General features: G+C 41.0%; 1 protein-coding gene across 1 annotated transcript in view; it reads left to right on the top strand.

The window, feature by feature from the left end:
- sms (spermine synthase) overlaps nt 1-19,030 on the top strand; it is a 62,767-nt gene extending 43,737 nt beyond the window's left edge. The window contains exons 9-11 of the mRNA XM_072260893.1: nt 3,566-3,645; nt 12,033-12,148; nt 17,192-19,030. Of these exons, the coding sequence (XP_072116994.1) occupies nt 3,566-3,645; nt 12,033-12,148; nt 17,192-17,222 (227 nt within the window). The 3' untranslated portion in view covers nt 17,223-19,030. The remainder of the gene's footprint in view (nt 1-3,565; nt 3,646-12,032; nt 12,149-17,191) is intronic.
- Nucleotides 19,031-20,136: the final 1,106 nt, after the last annotated feature.

Genomic DNA, 20,136 nt, shown 5'->3' with positions numbered 1-20,136 from the left:
GGATAGCGTCTGCCTTGCTGTTGTAAGATTGTTGAATGGTTCCCTAGTATGATAAGATGGACTCTTGACCTCATAATCTTCCACTTGCACTGCTCGCTGTATCTGCTGTTGCATTTTGTTATTGTTTTACCTTGTTGTACCTCAATGCGCTGTTGAATTATTTGATTTGTAAAAACAGTAATGCAAAACAAATTTTTCACTGCACCTTGGTGTATTTGACAAAAATAAGACAATTTCAACGCAATCTAAGACAATTTTAATGGTTCCATTCCAAAAACAAACCTCATGCATGCTATTTATGTTCATAGTCTACTTTTCTTCAAACTTTGGGCCTTTATGAAGCAGGAAATGAGATGGCATGTACATCAGCGAATGAAAGAATCACTTCCTAAATCATCCCATTAAAGGATAATCAGGAGGAAAATTAGATCACTACCGTAAGATATGCAATGGAATGTTCAAATGTGGATGGCTCAGTTAAATATGATGCTGTGTGCTTTTGAACTTGTTTCATCAGTTACCTAGAATAAAACTACTAACCAAAACTCTCTAATTGCTGCAATGCCCTTTGAGTCAGAATTTTGACGCTATACACAGTTGCTGACCATGTATATCTGTAATGCAAGATAGACTAAATAAAAGCTTTGTATGTGCACTGATGACATTTGCTTTAGTGGTGTCAAATAGGATCGGATGTATCGATACTGATTAGAGCTGTTTTTGATGAGGCCGGGCTTTACTTCCCAATCCAAATTGCTCTTGAGAAGGTTGTGATCAGTCTCTCTGTGTTATTGGATACCTTTTGCTGTCCAGCAGTGATGAGGGAAGGTTAAGGTCCAAACCCAGAATTTATACCCAAAGCAGATACAGTATCTCCAAGATAGGATAGGATGGAATATAAGAAGTGGGATTTACGTCTATCTTTTACTCATGTCTTTCTAAGTTAAAGTTGAGTTTATTGTCATTTACACAAGTGCAATGAAAAACTTGCTGCATCATATGCACATAACATCAGATAGTCATCATTCATAGGACAACATAAACAAATTAGAGCTTGCTTATTTAGCAGATGGATGGAAGGCAGCCTTTTGTACCATTTTTTAAATTTTATCTGTGTAGCTGCAGTGCATTTTGTGGATATATTTTTATCACGCTGTGCTGGTGGCTGAGGGAACAAATGTGTGGTTAATAAAATGGTCCATTTTGCTTTCGAACCTTGAGAATTGTTAGAGATGTACTCATCCTGATAAATGGAGAGCATTGCTTGCATTCCTGACTGACGTTATGGGTGGAAAAGCACTTAGCAGTCAGGAGGTGAATCACCTGTTGTAACAGCTCAGTTTGTTCTATAAACAAAGACAGTGGGGAATTTGGAGAAGGTGTTGAATGTAACGGAGGGTAGTTGGCCCCCCTTTGGATGACACGTTAATGAACTGTTGGATTGTTGTCCAGGTTCTGCTTCAGCTATATAGTTTTCTGAGAAATAACCAATAGAATTGTGGATTGTACAATTATAAGTGAGCCTTCACCTGGATGTGATAGGAAAAAGCACTGCCTGTGATGGAAACAGATACAATAGAGGCTTTAATTGGATGAACAGGCTCATAATTTTATGGCATAGAAATAGACCCTTGGGCACACTGTGTCCATGCTAATCTTTTTGCCCATCTGCTCATCCCATTTGTCTGCATCAGGACTGTGTTGTTCTGTTTTTTTTCATATTTAAGTGCCTGACTAAATGTCTTTTAAACATGGTGATTATATATGATTTTACCACCACTAGCAATATGTACCAGATATCAATCATCCTTGGTTTAAAAAAACTAACTTCTCCGACCCTCTTAAATGTTTTCCTTTCATCTTAATCCTGAGTGCTCTTGTTTTTCATACCCACCCACAGGAAATGATTTTGGTTACCTACCCTATCTGTGCCTCTTGTATAACCTCGTACTTGGATTACTCCTCCAGCTTCCTTTGCTCCAAGGCAAATGAGCCCAGCTTGTCCATTCTCTCCCCATGATGAAGTGCTTCCAATCCAGGCAACAATCTGGTGAATCTCTGCACTCCCTCCAGCATAGTCACATCCTACAGTGTGCAGTCAGAGTTGCACATGGTACTCCCAAGTGTGGCCCAACTGGTGTTTAGTTAGGGTGCAACATTACATCCCAACTGTCTGTTTGTCCACCGACCAATTAATACAAGCGTGTCAAATACCATCTATACCCACCCAGGCAGAAAATATCGCAGAGACTTGGGCAACGAATGATGGAATGAAAATAAGTGAATAAAATAAATAGATTGCTTTTTAAAGGAGCCAGAACAGGAAAATAGTAATATACAGAAGGGGCTAAGTTGGATCCTTTTGAGAAAAGCATTAAAAATTGTTCTCAGTATACAGTTATTATAGGGTGTGTAAACTTGGATTTCTCTGTTCGATATGCCTCTTAATATGAATAAGGGAACTGGACTAATCAGGTTACCATATAAAGCCGATGAAGTGACACACATAGAAGTTGCTGGTGAACGCAGCAGGCCAGGCAGCATCTCTTGGAAGAGGTACGGTTGACGTTTCGGGCCGAGACCCTTCGTCAGGACTAACTGAAAGAAGAGCTAGTAAGAGATTTGAAAGTAGGAGAGGGAGGGGAGATCCGAAATGATAGGAGAAGACAGGAGGGAGAGGGATGGGCCAAGAGCTGGACAGTTGATTCGCAAAAGGGATATGAGAGAATCATGGGACAGGAGGCCTAGGGAGAAAGAAAAGGGCGGGGGAGCCCAGAGGATGGGCAAGAGGTATAGTGAGAGGGACAGGGGAAGTAAAAGGAGAGAGAGAAAAAGAATGTGTGTATATAAATAAATAACGGATGGGGTACGAGGGGGAGGTGGGGCATTAGCGGAAGTTTGAGAAGTCAGTGTTCATGCCATCAGGTTGGAGGCTACCCAGACAGAATATAAGATGTTGCTCCTCCAACCTGAGTGTGGCTTCATCTTGACAGTAGAGGAGGCCGTGAATAGACATATCAGAATGGGAATGGGACATGGAATTAAAATGTGTGGCCACTGGGAGATCCTGCTTTCTCTGGTGGACAGAGCGTAGGTGTTCAGTGAAACGATCTCCCAGTCTGCGTTGGGTCTCGCCGATATATAGAAGGCCACATCGGGAGCACCGGACGCAGTATATCACCTCAGCCGACTCACAGGTGAAGTGTCGCCTCACCTGGAAGGACTGGAAGAAGCTGATGAAGATTCCTTTGCCTTCCAGTTGTGTAATGATTCTATGATTTTTTGAGTTGAGTAGAATTTGCATTGTCCACTTCTAGCCAAAAGAATTAGTGGAGTGTTTCTGGCAAATCGATAAAGTACAATTTTATCATTGAAGGTCCCTACTACTGCCCAGTTAGTACTTAGAAATCCAGCTTCTGAATGGCTGCAGCCTGGTTGTGTCTTCTGACCTGCAGTTTCCTATTTTCATGTTAACAAGTTTTAATTTTTTTTCTGTTATAAAAATCTGAATGGAAATTAAAGATGAACTTATTAAAGTGAATTGTTTATTTCTTTCTGCCCCCAGAATCAACTTGGGATTTTTTGCGACTTATTCTTGATCTTGCTCTGAGGGTTTTAAAGCCCACTGGAAAGTATTTCACACAGGTGGGTCAGTCTTTTCACTGTTTATTCTGAATATGACAGTAATAAAACTTCATAAATATTGCACCATGAATTCCATGCAAGTGAGATTTCAGAGGGAGATGTTCCATGAGCCTTGGTGAAATGCATCTAGTCTGCACCTTAGCAGGTTTTCCAGTTGAGGGAATTATGTTTACATTCCATTTGAGTTATTCGGAAGGTTCTCCAAATCACTGGACTGTATTTTGGGTATCACAGATGATGGTACTTGTGAACTTGGTGTATGAGCAACGACAAGTTAAGATTCTTGGAATCCTATTTCAATTATATTGGATCTTTATTGGTTCAGGAACTTTTGTTTCAATAATAAAAGTGATGACTTTTTTTAAGAAGGAAAGTAGAGAGAAAATGGAGAAATGTTGACGAATGAAGCTGACTTTTGATGTAGAGAAGGTGTTAATTATGTTGAGAATAAAGTGAGCACTTGGAAAAACATCAGAACACAAGAGATGGGAGGACAGGCAGGCAGGCCATCTAACTGGCTCTGCTCCAGCATTCATTGATAGCATGGGCAATCTTCAATCTCTGTTCCTTGTTTCGTGCTCTCCCTATATTCCTTGATTCCCTTAATGCCCAGAAATCAATCGATCTTTTGTTTTGAATGTTCACTGAGTTTTCACAAATGTAGAGGGTAGAGATTTCTCTCACTATCCTCTGAGTGAAGAAACTTCCACTCCTGAATGAGCTCCCTGGTTAAAGATGGTGAGTGTGAAATATAGAAATATGCTGATTATCAAAGTGTACTCGGACCAGATTTTCACTGTTCCTTCTGTTTTTAAATAGTGTTTTCCTAGTTTCTTGGCCACAGTCAGTGGCAAATTATTTTAGATGGGAACAGGCAGTTTTAAAGAGAGAGTGATGGAATAAAGCATTGAATACTGCAGCACAGAAGCTGGATCTACCCATCTATCTTCCACTGTTGGAGTTTACAATAACTTAGGTGTTTGTCAAGATGCTTAAATGTTGTGCGAGTTCTTAACTCCACCACTCAGGTGAGTGAAGTTAGACTTTCCCATTTACCTGAGGTGAGTACATCAAAGTCAAAGTGTTTGGATTTAAACTAGGGAAGTACAAGATCAAATTTTGGTTGATGAAGTATTTTTCTCAATGGTGTCTTTATAACTTGGACAGATACAAAAATGATTCAAAGGGCCATGAACGTTGATTTTATCCCTAGTTTACTGCAGTGCAAAAGGATAGAAGATATAAAATTGGACCGAGTTGCAGTCGTACTGCACCAATAGTGCAGAGCAAAGGTGGAGAGGTCAAGCTAAGATGCAGATCAGCCATGATCTCACGATTTGTAGAGTAGGCTGATTTCTGTTGGTGTCCTTTCAATTCCTGTATTTAACTGCAACCCAAATAAAGTTGTGGGTCCAAGGGTGTGGGTGGGGTAGGCACTCTAAATGAGACTTGCATAACCATAACCTTCCAAGGAAAATCTCAGGGGTGATCTGTTGTAGAATAGTTTACTTTGATCTTTTTTTTGAAAAGTGCAAGTGCGTTTAGAGATGAGGAATTTTCTTGCTTTCTTGTTTTACACTTACTTCCTCGCCTAATTTTGTTAATCAGTGGAGGTTGTTATACTTGTGATCCTGTTGACCTTGCCATCTAACTGTTGTAGCAGTCAAGAGGCAGGAATCTGCTTCTTCAGAGAATCTTGTGTCGAGGCAAGGAATGGATCGGGTAATTCACTCATGTCCCAAGTGTGCCCCATTCATGTTCTTGTTATTCCTGATCCCGGAACACAATGATTAATGCCTGCAGAGTATCCATAAATGGAATACCTTATTCAAACTCAGCAACATCGCAATATTTCTTACTGGGAGCACCAGAGGTGCAATGCTGCTAGTGCACACCAGGTGGCAACACATATACGTGCAGTTGCTGGAAAACAGTTGGGATTTAGAATGGTATGTACAGTTCTGCTTGCTTTGATTTCTTAATAGCTGTTTAGGCACATGACTGATATGCTTTATCAGTTTTCTTGCATGTTAGATTATGTGGATGGTAGACAAAGCAAGTATTGTAAACTATGAACAGTAAAAGCTTTAATAATCATCTGGTTAGTCTTGTGGATACTACATGGCTGTGTCCCAGCCTGTGAGGATTTGAAAGAACTTCTGGCACTGTGTGAAGAACAGAGGAGTTCTGGATTCCTGGATGACATTTGGTCTGCAGGCAATGTGTATTAAATCATTATCTTGTTATAATCTAGTTCTTTGAAGTGAGACTTTGGGCCTAAATTGGCTGCCATGTTTCTCTACCTTACAACAATGACTGTATTTCTAATGTACTTTCACAATTGTGAAGCACTTTGCAACATAATAAGAGATACACTGGGTGCTGCATCAATAGGGAACTCTTTACTATGTGTACATTAATCCAGAGTTGTTTAGAAATTGTGTAGAGCTGTTGCACATTCATTTCGAAATTTAAACAAAAACAGACATGGTTATATCTGTACAGAGTTAAACTCCAGCTTCCAGTTGCTCACATCCACGCTGGCCTGGCACCTGGTTCGGTCATTTGACAAGAGTGTGAGCTTGGGTCAGAGTGCAGCCAGCATGTGTGACCAGTGCCAAGAGTCCAGTTTGTGGTAGGACAGAGTTCACAACACTGGGGGTCACAATACCGGCAACTTTGTGGCTAAGAGCTGAGTGGGTAAATGTATATTTCCTGCTCTCTTTAAAATCAACAGGTGACCTCACCTGGTCCCTTAACGTCATCTCCCTGAGCGAGAAGATACGGCAACACCTCCACTTCTTGAGAAAATTGGGCAAGCAAGGCTCTCCCCCGCCCCCCCCCCCCCCACCCCCAGTGCTTTTTACAGGAGCACCATTGAGAGCATCCTGACAAGCTGCATCTCCATCGGGTATGGGAGCAGTCGAGCATCAGACTAGAAGTCCCTACAGAGGACTGTGAAAAGATCAGAGTGGTGTCACCATCATCCAGTGGGGACATTTATCAGCAGTGCTGTGCATGCATTAGTAAGGATGCCACCCATTCATCCAGCATCCTCTTTGACTTCCTACCATCAGGCAGGAGACTACGGTGTGTAAAAACAAGAATGGTCCGGATGAGAGACAGTTTCTTCCCCTTATTCCTTATCTTCCTTATTCTGAACTTGCTGGAGTTTCATTGCACTATGTAAATAGGCATAGAGGTTGTGCCTATAGTAGTTTCATCTATATTCAATGCAAATGTGTAAGAAGATAATGTACTCTTAAAACAAACTCACAATGCAAGTGTAGGTTCTATGCCTGTAGGTTGGGAATTAAATTTTTTGCTCTGTAATCAGTGCATTGGCTATTAACTAAACCATCTTGATTTGCTTCCCTCAATATTCTGTTCTTGGGAGACTATTCTAATTTTGCCAACCTCTGGTAACACTTAAGCAAATATTGTGTCCTTTGAAAGATCTTCCTTAGTTTTTCTTGGTGCTGTGTCCATACTTACTCTGAATATTCCACCTGAGGCCTATCCTTTAAGATCTAGTGTCATCATTTTGTGTTTATAACGTATTTATAACAAAATATCCCTTAAACTTCCTTAATACCCTTACTGGTTTGAGTATATGGACACTAATATGTAAACTTTTCAGATTACTTTAACATGATGGTGTAGCAAGTAGGGTCACTGTTTCACAATTTCAGAGACCCAGGTTTATTATTGTTACTGTTGTTATTTGTTATTTTTTTTATTAAAGGGAGTAAAAATCTTCGTGTCTCTGTCGTAATGTATAACCAATAAGAAGGGAAGTGTGAGAGGACATTGTCCAAACACTAAAATTGTAAACATAATTATTTTGTATACATGTACAGTCGATTCAATGCGTAGTCAATTCTGATGGTCTGGTGAAAGAAACTGTCCCGGAGCCTGTTGGCCCTGGCCTTAATGCTGCGGTACCGTTTGCCAGATGCTACCAGCTGAAACAGTTGGTGTGGCTGGTGTCCCTGATAATCCTCCAGGCCCTTTTTATGGACAGATGTGCTGGGCTGTCCGCACCATTCTCTGCGTGTCCAGCGACTGAGGGTGGTACAGTTCCCGTACCAGGCAGTGATGCAGCCAGTCACGATGCTCTCCATTCTGCCCTTCTAGAAAGTCCTGAAGATTTGGGGATTCATTCTGAAATTCTTCAGCCATCTGAGGTGAAAGAGGCACTGTTGTGCTTTTTTTCACCACACAGCCCGTTAGAAGGGCCTTCCTGAAGGTAGATCCAAGGAAGGTGATGGGCCCAGATGGCGTCCTGGGACGGGTTCTCCGGCCCTGTGCAAGCGAGCTAGCTGGAGTGTTTGCTGACATCTTCAACTGCTCCTTGCTTCAGTCTAAGATCCCCTCGTGTTTTAAAAAGGCAACGATAATCCCAGTGCCGAAGAAGAGCAAGGTGGCATGCCTGAATGACTATCGACCTGTGGCTCTGACATCAATTGCTATGAACTGCTTCAAGCGATTGGTTATGGCACACATCAACCACAGCCTACCGGTCAACCTCGACGCTTTGTAATTCGCCTACCGGAGCAACAGGTCAACGGCAGATGCCATCTCTCTGGCCCTACATAAAGATGCATACGTAAGGCTTCTTTTCATTGTCTACAGCTCTGCCTTTAATACCATCATTCGAAATAAACTGATTCCTAAACTCCGGAACCTGGGCCTTAGCACTCAGATCTGCAGCTGGATCTTCAACTTCCTCACAGACAGGACCCAGGCTGTAAAAATAGGGGACAAGCGCTCCTGTACAATCACTCTGAGCACCGGTGCCCCACAAGGCTGTGTATTTAGTCCCCTGCTGTACTCACTGTACACCCATGATTGTGTAGCCAAGTTTCCATCAAACTCAATATATAAGTTTGCTGATGACACAATAATTGTAGGTGGTATCTCAGGTAATGATTTTGAGTACAGAGAGGAAATTAAGAACCTGGTGGCATGGTGCGAAGACAATAACCTATCCCTCAATGTCAATGTCAGCAAGACGAAGGAATTAGTTGTTGACTTCAGAAGGAGTAGTGGACCGCACGACCCAACTTACATCGGTGGTGCGCAAGTGGAACAGGTCAAAAGCTTTAAGTTCCTCGGGGTCAATATGACAAATGACCTGACTTGGTTCAACCAAGTAGAGTCCACTGCCAAGAAGGCCCATCAGCGCCTTTACTTCCTGAGAAAACTATTTGGCCTGTCCCCTAAAACCCTCACTAATTTTTATAGATGCACTATAGAAAGCATTCTTCTAGGGTGCATCACAACCTGGTATGGAAGTTGTCCTGTCCAAGACCGGAAGAAGCTGCAGAAGATCGTGAACACGGCGCAGCACATCACACAAACCAATCTTCTGTCCTTGGACTCACTTTACACCGCACGCTGTCTGAGCAGTGCTGCCAGGATAATCAAGGACACGACCCACCCAGCCAACACACTTTTCATCCCTCTTCCCTCCGGGAGAAGGTTCAGGAGCTTGAAGACTCGTATGGCCAGATTTGGGAACAGCTTCTTTCCAACTGTGATAAGACTGCTGAATGAATCCTGACCCGGAGCTGGCCCGTACCATCCAAATATCCGGACCTGCCTCTCGGTTTTTTTGCACTACTTTACTTCCCATTTTTCTATTTTCTATTTATGATTTATAATTTAAATTTTTAATATTTACTATCGATTTGTAATCCAGGGAGTGGGAAGCACAGAATCAAATATCGCTATGATGATTGTACGTTCTAGTTTCAATTGTTTGGCGACAATAAAGTATAAAGTATATAGTCTAGTTGAAACCCTCAGTGACATGTATACTGAGGAACTTGAAACTACGCACTCTTTCAATACAGTCCCACTGATGTCATAGTTCTATGCATTTCAGACCGTCCAATCGACTGCAGTTACAGTGCCTACAACAAGGTCATAGTTCTATGCATTGACCCACGCTCTAAGTTCATTGCTCTTGACTTGCATTAAAAAAAAAAGCATTTCAGACCGTCCAATCGACTGCAGTTACAGTGCCTACAACAAGGTATTCACCCCCCCCCCCCCCAGAAGTTTTCATGTTTTATTGTTTTACAACATTGAATCACAGTGGATTTAATTCGGGTTTTTTGACACTTCCATGTCAAAGTGAAAACAAATTGATTGCATAATTACTCACCCCCTTCAAGTCAGTATTTAGTAAATGCACGTTTGGTAGCAATTACACCCTTGTGTCTGTGTAGATAGTTCTCTATCAGCTTGGCACATCTGGACACTGCAATTTTACCCCATTCTTTACAAAACTGCTCAAGCTCTGTCAGATTGGATGGGGATCGTGAGCTCTTTTCAAGTGCAGCCACAAATTCTCAATTGGATTGAGGTCTGGACTCTGACTTGGCCACTCCAGGACATTAACTTTGTTGGTTTTAAGCCATTCCTGTGTAGCTTTGGCTTTATTCTTGGGGTCATTGTCTTGCTGGAAAACAAATCTTCGCCCAAGTTGCAGTTCTCTTGCAGACTGCATCAGGTTTTCCTCCAGGATTTCCCTGTATTTTGCTGTATTCATTTCACCCTTTACCTTCACAAGCCTTCCAGGGCCTGCTGCAGTGAAGTATCCCCACAGCATGATGCAGCCACCACCATGCTTCAGAGTAGGGATGGTGTGTTTTTGGTGATGTCCAGTGTTTGGCTTATGTCAAATATAGCATTTAGTTTGATGATCAAAAAGCTTAATTTTGGTTTTGTCAGACCATAGAACCTTCCAGCTGACTTCAGAGTCTCCCACGTGCCTTTTGGCAAACTCTAGATGAGATTTCATGTGAGTCTGTTTCTCAACAGTGGCTTCCTCTTTGCCACTCTCCCATAAAGCTACAACCAGTGAAGCACCTGGGTAACAGTTGTTGCATGCGCAGTCTCTCCCATCTCTGCCTCTGAAGCTTGTAACTCCTCCAGATTTTTCATAGGTCTCTTGGTGGCCTCCCTCACTAGTCCCTTTCTTGCAGTCACTCAGTTTTTGAGGACAGCAGATTAACAGCTGTGCCATATTCTTTCCATTTCTGCCACGTCGTCTGCCACATCATCCTATTCTTGCCCTCACTAGTGCACACCACAGGCAGCATTCCAGAGATTAAGACGCTTGAGGTCCTGCTTTACAGCCTCCTACTTGCTTCCTAAATATTTTCTTCAGGACCTCATCCTTTTTCCTGCCTCTATCATCAGTATCAATATGTATCATGACTTCTGACTTCTCACTCTACCCCTTTAGAATGCTGTGGATCCAATCGGAGATGTCCTTGACACTGTTTTTGTTCACTTCTAACTTCTGAACAGTTAAGGCTGTGAGCAGTTCTCAGGAATGGTAACCTGAGATCTTGCTGAATAGTATTTTTTGTACTAAATTATACTATATTTAGTTATTATTGTTTTAAATAAATAGTATCTTCCGAGCTACTGAAGTTGCATTACTTAAGTGACATATAACATTCGATCTTGATCTTATTGAATGTTGATCAGAATCAATGCCTAAATAGCTACCTTGTTCTTATGTTCACATAAGTGACACTGTGGGCTATCTCTTGAGAACGCTGTCCATTTTGATTCAAAATGCCATTATTCTCTTATTCTTACACTGACTGTGTCTTAGAAGGGGATGGGAGTTGTCATCAGTGAGCTATCATTAACCAGAAAATTAACTGGCTCACAAAAGGAGGTTAAAGGTTGTAAAAAGTGACTGAAATCAGTATTTCTGCCTGCACCATCTCTTAGGTGCAAAATAAGATCAAAGTCAAAATAAAATGTATTATTCAAGTACTTGTGTTTCCCCACATACTGCCTTGAGGTTCATTTTCTTGCACATATTTACAGGAACATAAAGAAAAGCAATAGAATTTATGAAAAACTATACACAATGACCGATAGACATCCAAAATGCACCAAATGAATACAAATTGTGAATATAGAAAACATACTGAGAACACGAGTTATAAAGAGTCCTTGAGAGTCTAGGTTATAATGAGCGAAGTTGTACATAGTAGTTTTGGAGCTTGATAGGAGTAAATGAACCTGGTTGTATGGGACCTAAGGCTCCGTGCCTGCTTGTAGTTGCAAGAAGAGAGCCTGGAAGTTACCTGGAATTGGACAGTTGCATGTTGATGTCTGGCATGCTCCTTGAGATTGCAACCAGAAGCTCACTTTAGTGAGTGGTAGGACCAGGTGGGAAGTTGAGATGGCCACTTGGAAGTCATTGATTACTGTCAAATCTGTTTTTTTGTGGTTTGTGTTGCTGCCTATTTCCAGATCGGTAATCTTTATCCAAAAGTCAAGTTTTGTAAAAATCTGGATAATTTTTTCCTCTCTTTGAAGTGCCTAACATCTGTTTGTTTTTCTCTTTGTAGGGTAATTGTGCAAACTTAACAGAAGCACTAGCAACGTATGAGAAGCAGCTGAACAAGCTCTGCTGTCCTGTGGAATATTCAAAGAAAGTTGTTTGTGTTCCCTCTTATGCAGAATTGTATCCTTTCTCAAATTTGAAGTATTTATTTATGGAAATAGGTTAAGTTCTTTCCCCAAATGAGTGCTTCCATAGGTAATTCAGTCACTCCCAACATACATGTAGTTAATTGGGAGTGTGCCTAGTGAAACAAAAAAAAACTGGACTGGCAGATGATTTGTATCTAATACCAACTTCAGGACAGTGAAGGTGAGTACACTCAGCCCTCCTTATCCGCGAGTTCCGCATGCGCGAATTCAACTGCAAATCGAGAAAACCCGAAAGTGCTCTTCTAGCACTTGTTGTTCGAACATGTACAGACTATTTTTCCTTGTCATTATTCCCTAAACAATGCAGTATAACAACTATTTCACATAGCAGTTACATTGTATTAGGTATTATAAGTAATCTAGAGATGATTTAAAGTATACCGGAGGATGTGCGTAGGTTATTGTGGATTGGGATCGAAAAAAAAACGGAAGTTCTCTTACTAAGTAAGTTGGAACAGGTACATCTGGTATTATTTAGCGTCAGTTAGTCAAACGTTTGTCCTGGTATATAGTATATATTTTACCTTTCTATGCATATAAAACACTTAAGAAATGTATGTTTCAGCGCCGGGCTTGGGAACGGAAGTTCCCGAGTTCGATCCACTGACAGATTGTTCCCGGGTTCGATCCAGTGACGGACCACTCCCGAGTGCGCTGTCCATCCGTGCCGGGTTGCTGTGGAGGATCAAAAACTCAAAACCCCAAAACCCAATAGTTAAACCACTTCATTGCTTGGTAATAATTGTAGTTTTAATCGGGCAGGGCCTTTCTCATTTTATCCTTTAAAGTTGTTCCGATCGTTGACCGACTGTAGCCTAACGCTTTTCCGATGACCAATGGCGTTTCACCTCTTTCCGATCGCTTTATTATTTCCACTTCATTTTAAATTGTGATCGTGATTATTTTCGTGAACAGAAACACTGCGGATTCAGAGCTCCACCGCCAGGTCCTAATGTCCACCGCACTGAGACAGGTTAAATAAGGTCCGGCATTCCGCTGGGTCCTAAGGTCCACCGCATTGAGACAGTTTGAATAAGGGACTTGAGCATCCACTTTTTTTGGTATCCGCAAGGGGTCCTGGAACCAATCCCTCATGGATAAGGAGGGCCGACTGTATTTAGTACGAGTGGTAAGATGATTTGTTTCAGCAACTCCTCACATTTAAATTTCTTCCAAGTTGCACTTGGATCCTTGAATGGTCGGGTTCTTCCTTGCGTCAGTATCCTCTTCCAGTACTATTGTGCATTTCTCTAATGCTGGCCGTCCACTGTGTATTATTTTCAAATAGATTCAAAGTTTGTCTGATTCATGTACCTGTGAAATACATAGATCCATGTTTATTATTTAAAAACACATAAATGCAAGTTATTGGGATGCAATCTGTGAAGTAAAATGATCATTGTTATTAATAACATCATTAGGACTAAATTTCTCGGACAACTGTCACAAAGATTAAACACAGCTTAGTGAGGATTCAAACATTAAATATTGGAAATGCTGTCAGATTTCATCTTGGGAAGGGGAAGCTTATAAAGATATCAGTGCAATAAAAGCCAATCTAAAGGACAAAGTGACAAATTGAGGAGATGCCCATAAAGAATGTGGCTATGGAAAATTAGCCGAAATCATTTAATTTATAAACATCTGTGGACAACATTTGAAAGTGTTGTGGTACATGCAATCCCCTTAGAAGCTCTGTAAATAATAACAAAGTTAAAGTAACCCACTGGAAAATTAGAACTTAGTGTTGATTTTAGCAATAGCTTTGGCTCATGAGTTCAGTGAACTGATGATCTTGGCTCTAGATCACGATTATTTGATTCTGCATGGAAAATGAATACATTGTCAGGCTTTGTCCCAGCTGGCTCCCTATAGTTTGTTTAAAATCATGAAATATTTCCTCATTTTAACCATAACTGCATCAGTCATAAAAATACATAAGCCGTTGGGCTCTACCCTCAGATGGTTCTAGAACATAGAAAACTTACAGCACAATACAGGCCCTTCGGCCCACAATGCTGTGCTGAACATGTACTTTAGAAATTACCTAGGTTTACCCATGATCTTCTATTTTTCTAAGCTCCATGTACGTATCCAGGAGTCTCTTTAAAGACCCAGCCGTATCCCCCTCCACCACTGTTGCCTGCAGCCCATTCCATGCACTCACCATGCTCTGCGTAAAATAAAAACTTACCCCTGACATCCCCTCTGTACCTATTTCCAAGCACCTTAAAACTATGCCCTCTCACGTTAGCCATTTCAGCCCTGGGAAGAAGCCTCTGACTATCCACACGATCAATGCCGCTCATTATCTTGTACACCTCTATCGGGTCACCTCTCATCCTCCGTTGCTGTAAGGAGAAAAGGCCGAGTTCTCTCAACCTATTCACATAAGGCATGCTCCTCAATCCAGACAACATCCTTGTAAATCTCCTCTGCACCCTTTCTATAGTTTCCACATCCTTCCTGTTGTGAGGCGACCAGAACTGAGCACAGTACTCCAAGTGGGGTCTGACCAGGGTCTTATATAGCTGCTCTTGGCTCCTAAACTCAACCCTGCAATTGATGAAGGCCAATGCACCACATGCCTTCTTAACCACACAGTCAACTTGCGCAGCAGCTGTGAGTGTCCTATGGACTTGGACCCCAAGATCCCTCTGATCCTCCACACTGCCAAGAGTCTTACCATTAATACTGTATTCTGCCATCATATTTGACCTACCAAAATGAACCACCTCACACTTACCTGGGTTGAACTCCATCTGCCACTTCTCAGCCCAGTTTTGCATCCTATTGATGTCCCGCTGTAACCTCTGACAGTCCTCCACACTATCCACAACACCCCCAATCTTTGTGTCATCAGCAAATTTACTAACCTATCCCTCCACTTCCTCATCCAGGTCATTTATAAAAATCAAGAAGAGTAAGGGTCCCAGAACAGATCTCTGAGGCACACCACTGGTCACTGACCTCCATGCAGAATATGACCCGTCTACAAACCACTCTTTGCCTTCTGTGGGCAAGCCAGTTCTGGATCCACAAAGCAATGTCCCCTTGGATCCCATGCCTCCTTACTTTCTCAATAAGCCTTGCGTGGGGTACCTTATCAAATGCCTTGCTGAAATCCATATACACTACATCTACGGCTCTACCTTCATCAATGTGCTTAGTCACATCTTCAAAAAATTCAATCAGACTCGTAAGGCATGACCTGCCTTTGACAAAGCCATGCTGACTATTCCTAATCGTATTATACCTCTCCAAATGTTCATAAATCCTGCCTCTCAGGATCTTCTCCATGAACTTACCAACCACTGAAGGAAGACTCACTGGTCTATAAATTTTACCTTGGAGGAACACTGTTTTGCTTGGCTGAATTCATGTGTATGATTGAATGCCAATTAAACTTAAACTCACTCTCTCCACTGAGGAGCAAGCCTGCACCTTTCTAAAGTCCACATCATCTATTCAGACTTGTCCGTGTTGGGATTCAAGTTGTGCTCTAGCAGCTGCTCTACCTCCTCTTTGTGCACTCTCATCATCGTGATGAGGCCAGTCACTGTTGTGTCATCAGTGAATTTGATTCAGTTTGAACTTGATCCAACAGCACAGTGAACAGTCGTGGGCTGAGCCCACAGTCAATACTCAGCGTGATAGAGCTAGAGATGTTGCTGCCAACAAGGGCCGGTTGGTCTGTTGGGAAGTCCTTGGTCCAGTTACAGAGAGAGGTATTGAAAACCAATGAGTACAGTTTACCTACCAGCTTCTGAGGGATGATTATATTAAAGGCTGAGCTAAAGTTGGTGAGCAGCATTCCTGCATATGAGGCATCATTTTCCAGGTGGGAGAGGATGGAATGGAGTGCAGATACTATGGTATGATCAGAGGATCGAATTCCACGATGATAAGCAAACTGCAATGGATCCAATGTAGCAGGAAGATGGGATTTAATGAGGTCCATAACCACCTGCTCATAGCATTTCATTATTGTTGAGGTCGTTACTACTGGACAGTAGTAATTAGGGCAGGTTACTGTTGCAGCCTTGGGTGCCAGGAAATGGTGCTGCCTAGAATCCTGTGGGGGCAGTAGACTGTTCCAGAGAGATGTTGAAGATGTCTGTTGCCTGGGCTGTGCAGTCCCTTGACACCCGACCAGGTATGTTATTAGGCCCTGCAGCTTTATGTGGGTTGACTTGGCTAGGGTCTTCCTCACAACAGCTGCAGCCAAACAGAGTGCCTGTTCCTCAGGTAGGGGTGTGTGTGGTGGAGTTAGGGAATCTTCCTGTCGGTACATCATTCCGTTCGTAAAGACATCCAGCCTCTTAGGAAGAGAACTGTTGCTGTCATTGACTTGTATTCTGTTATGGTCTGAATGCTCTGCCCAATGTGCCTCTTGTGTCTGGATTCACAGAAATGGCTACATACTCTCTGTGAATAATCCCATTTTGCTTTCCTGATGGCATGGGAAAGCACAGCTTTTGATGACCCCATTCTGAAGGTATCTTTAATGTCAATATTTTATCACTCCTTTCATGCAAATATGGACTCAAAATTCTTATTCAGAACTGCATGTCTTTATTGATCTGATATGTTAACTCTCTTTCTTTCTCCATGGATGCTGCCTCGCTTGCTGAGTATTCCCGGCATTTACAGTTTTAATTTACAATGAAAATAATAGCACTTAAAAAGTGACACATCCCAAGATTCCTGCTGCTCCTTGAAGGCCCTGGGATGATGCATGGTCAGAGGCCAAGTGATGATTTACCTCCTTGTGTTGTAAGGGAAATTGCCTAAAGTGGAGTGATTGGTGTTGGTGGAAGATTGGATGAACAAGTCATAAAGGACAATCCCTTCAAAATGATAAATGGAAATGGGAAGATTGACTGGTGGTATATAATTTTTAAAAACCTATTTGTCAGAATATTACAAATTTTCATTTTGGTTCAGAAGTGCATTTTATAAACTATATGTGCATAAATTCAATGTGTTTGCTTTCCTTAAGCTCCTTGTTCAGATGGGTGTTTTACACAATATGGAAGAAGTAAAACCTGCCTTTTCAATGCAAAAGTTGTTATAATTTTAGGAAAATCAATAAAATTCTTAATCATAAGGAAGCCAGGGCAATGTGATGCATGATGCTTTTCAGCTTGCTCCCTGGTGCATGTTCTTTCTCAAACAAGAAATGCTGCATACTTAACAGTTAAGAGTGTTGGCCCAAAATGTCTTACATTGTGCTGTGACATGACTTGTCTTTTCTTGAAAAAGACAATGCGTATTTTGCTGCATTTTAAAAAAAAAAAATTATTTCTGGTCACTTGTATTTTGAATGAAAGTGGAAGGAAAATGCCCTTATTCAGCTGAACTACTTCAAATTGGTGTAAATGTGAACATGTATCTACTGTGTGAATGGCAAGCTCACAATTTGTGTATTCATCCAAATGTTTGCATTGTAACTTTCAAATTATGATGCAAACATTTTGACCATAAAACAGGAAATTAAGTTTTTAATTTATTTGCTAATTTTCCTTTGAATCAACACAAAAAAAGTTGCTATTTTCGTAAAGTTACTACTGTAGTCCCTTGAAAGGACTAATGGGAGATAAAGAGCTTAGATTGCTTCAGGGATGGAAAGTGGAAATCAATTGTTCAAATCTCTTTTGTCATTTTATGAATGTTTTTCCAGGCATGTTGCTAATATTAGGGTGTTATCTTTGTCGTTTCATTAATCATAGCAGAATTGTTTTCCTTTCCGGTTGAGTGAAAATGTTTCACTTATTAGCACTGAGAACCAAGCAGCTTCTGCCATTATTTATTCTGACTAGGATATAAATGAGCAATAGGTTGCAAAGGCATCTGTGTAACCATTAATTTACTTTGAAGGAAAAATGCACAATTGATGCTTCTGTAGACATAGGAATAATAATCCTTGGTAAGTTCCAAGCAAATAAAAACAAGTCTTTGATATTTTAAACTGAGTATGGGGAAACCTTTCAGATTAATCATTCCTTGTATTTGATAGTGTAGTTCAATTATTTCCAGCAGCTGTGTTCATTGGAAAGAAGTCAGGACAAATGGACATTATTAATATTGTCAGCTCCTAATTGCAACATATATGTGGTTGGAGATTCATGCTTTATGTATTTCTATTGCTAACCAGCTTTTAGAAAATGGTGGAATTTCAGTGGTGTTTCCTGAGAAGTAAATATTAGTGATTATTTCCCTTTGGTAAATAGATACAAGGAAGGATCAATCAGCTAGCTGTTAAAATTCGGAAGATTTTCGTTAAATTAACTTCTTTCCCTTGTTTAAGCATTCAATTTAACTAGATTAACATCAGTCCAACAAGGAAGCTGATGGGAAATGACAGGATAGAGGCAGCACATTTATCCTCATATTGCTTTAGTAAAGGCTCCACTTATTACAGCTGTATATCTTTTGCATCCTATTGTTCAAGCTCTCTCAGACACTGACCTTCCTTTGTAGTGTAGTGTGAGATGGTTACATCTAAGTAGTGCAGCCATACTTCGAACCTGGAAGACTTTTCTGCATGTCAGACATTGGCAACTTCACACATAACAGCCTTTGCACTAAATGCTGCTCCCATTGTGTAGAACATTGGTCAGGTACAGTAGACGGGAGTATTGTAAAGGATTTATCGATGGTGATTTAGTTCTGTAGTTAAAAACATGCAGTAGTGCAGCAAACCTTGCAATAAGGGTTTAACTTAAAACATTTAGCTGCTTGTTTTAAACTCTTGAAATGTTTTGTGTTTGTAAACATTAATGAAAAGGTACAAAGCTGCCTGCATCATTGTAAACATTGTACCCCCATAAACTCTTATTTTTAAAATAAATTCTGGAGTCTTTATTTGTTCCTTTCCTGCATTACCTTTCTTTGTGTTGGTTTGAGGCTTGAGATATGCCATTGTGGAATTGGTATTATCTCAACCCATGTTCCTCCAGGAGCTCTTGCCTCTGCTCCTTATGTTGTTCTAATCCATCTTTAATGGAATGGATTCGCCCGCTGCTCTAAGTCAACATTGTGTGGTTTAAGTTTGATAAATTTGCCTTTGAAGTATGGGCACTCTGAAATATGGATGTGCTTATCAAAATAGATGTAAAACAGGTTGACACTACATTAGTGGAAATCCTAACTATCTTGTTCAACATTATTGCATAAAGTCAAAATTATCCTGTTGATTTTTCAGGTAATATCCAAAGTGTTTCTATGCTTCTGTGGCTGTTGAATAGTGAGGGGTTTAGTATAGTTTTGCTTTTCCTGTGACAGGACTAGCTTGGCTTATGTCTGCCTTTATTTGAATGAGCCGTTGACTCCTCTTGACTTGTCTAATCTCAGTTTAGTCCCATTCCTCTGATTCACGTATATACAGCATTGGAAACAGGCCCTTCAGCCCATCTCATCAGTGATGACCAATGTGTTTCTTGAGCTAGTCCATACCCCTTAAATTGTTCCATATACCCCTTACCTGCCAGAAAAACTTACCCCTTGGGTTTCCTTTATATCATTCCCCTCTTAGCTTAAGTCTATTGCTCTAATTTTAGGCTCATTTTTCCAAGTGAAAAAGACTGATTGACCTTCATCTCTGTCCCTTCTGGTTTTATAAAACTTGTCAGGAAGAACTCAGATCTGCAAATCAGCCTACCTGAGACAGTTTCCAGATGATAAGCATTTTATTCCATTATGTAAAATTGGCAAGCTTGTAGAAACAACAGCCTGTGATCTGAAATAGCCTGGGCCCAGTATTTGGCTGAACTTGTCTGAGTTAGAAAGGAAGTTACCTGAGGTACAAGTTTGGGGAAAGAGCAATAAAGTAATACTACTTGTGGCCTTGGGCCAGGTCCAATGAGAAGCTGACAAAGCTTGAACCAGTAAAATTCTAACAGGTTGAAATGAGAAGGAAAAGGTTAAGAAATGGAGGATCTCAAGTACAGGCAGCAA

Source organism: Mobula birostris, chromosome 6 (genome assembly GCF_030028105.1).
Source record: "Mobula birostris isolate sMobBir1 chromosome 6, sMobBir1.hap1, whole genome shotgun sequence".
Classification (NCBI taxonomy): Eukaryota; Metazoa; Chordata; class Chondrichthyes; order Myliobatiformes; family Myliobatidae; genus Mobula; species Mobula birostris.
The sequence above is the reverse complement of the archived record's forward strand: the minus strand, read 5'-3'. Positions and strand labels throughout refer to the sequence as shown.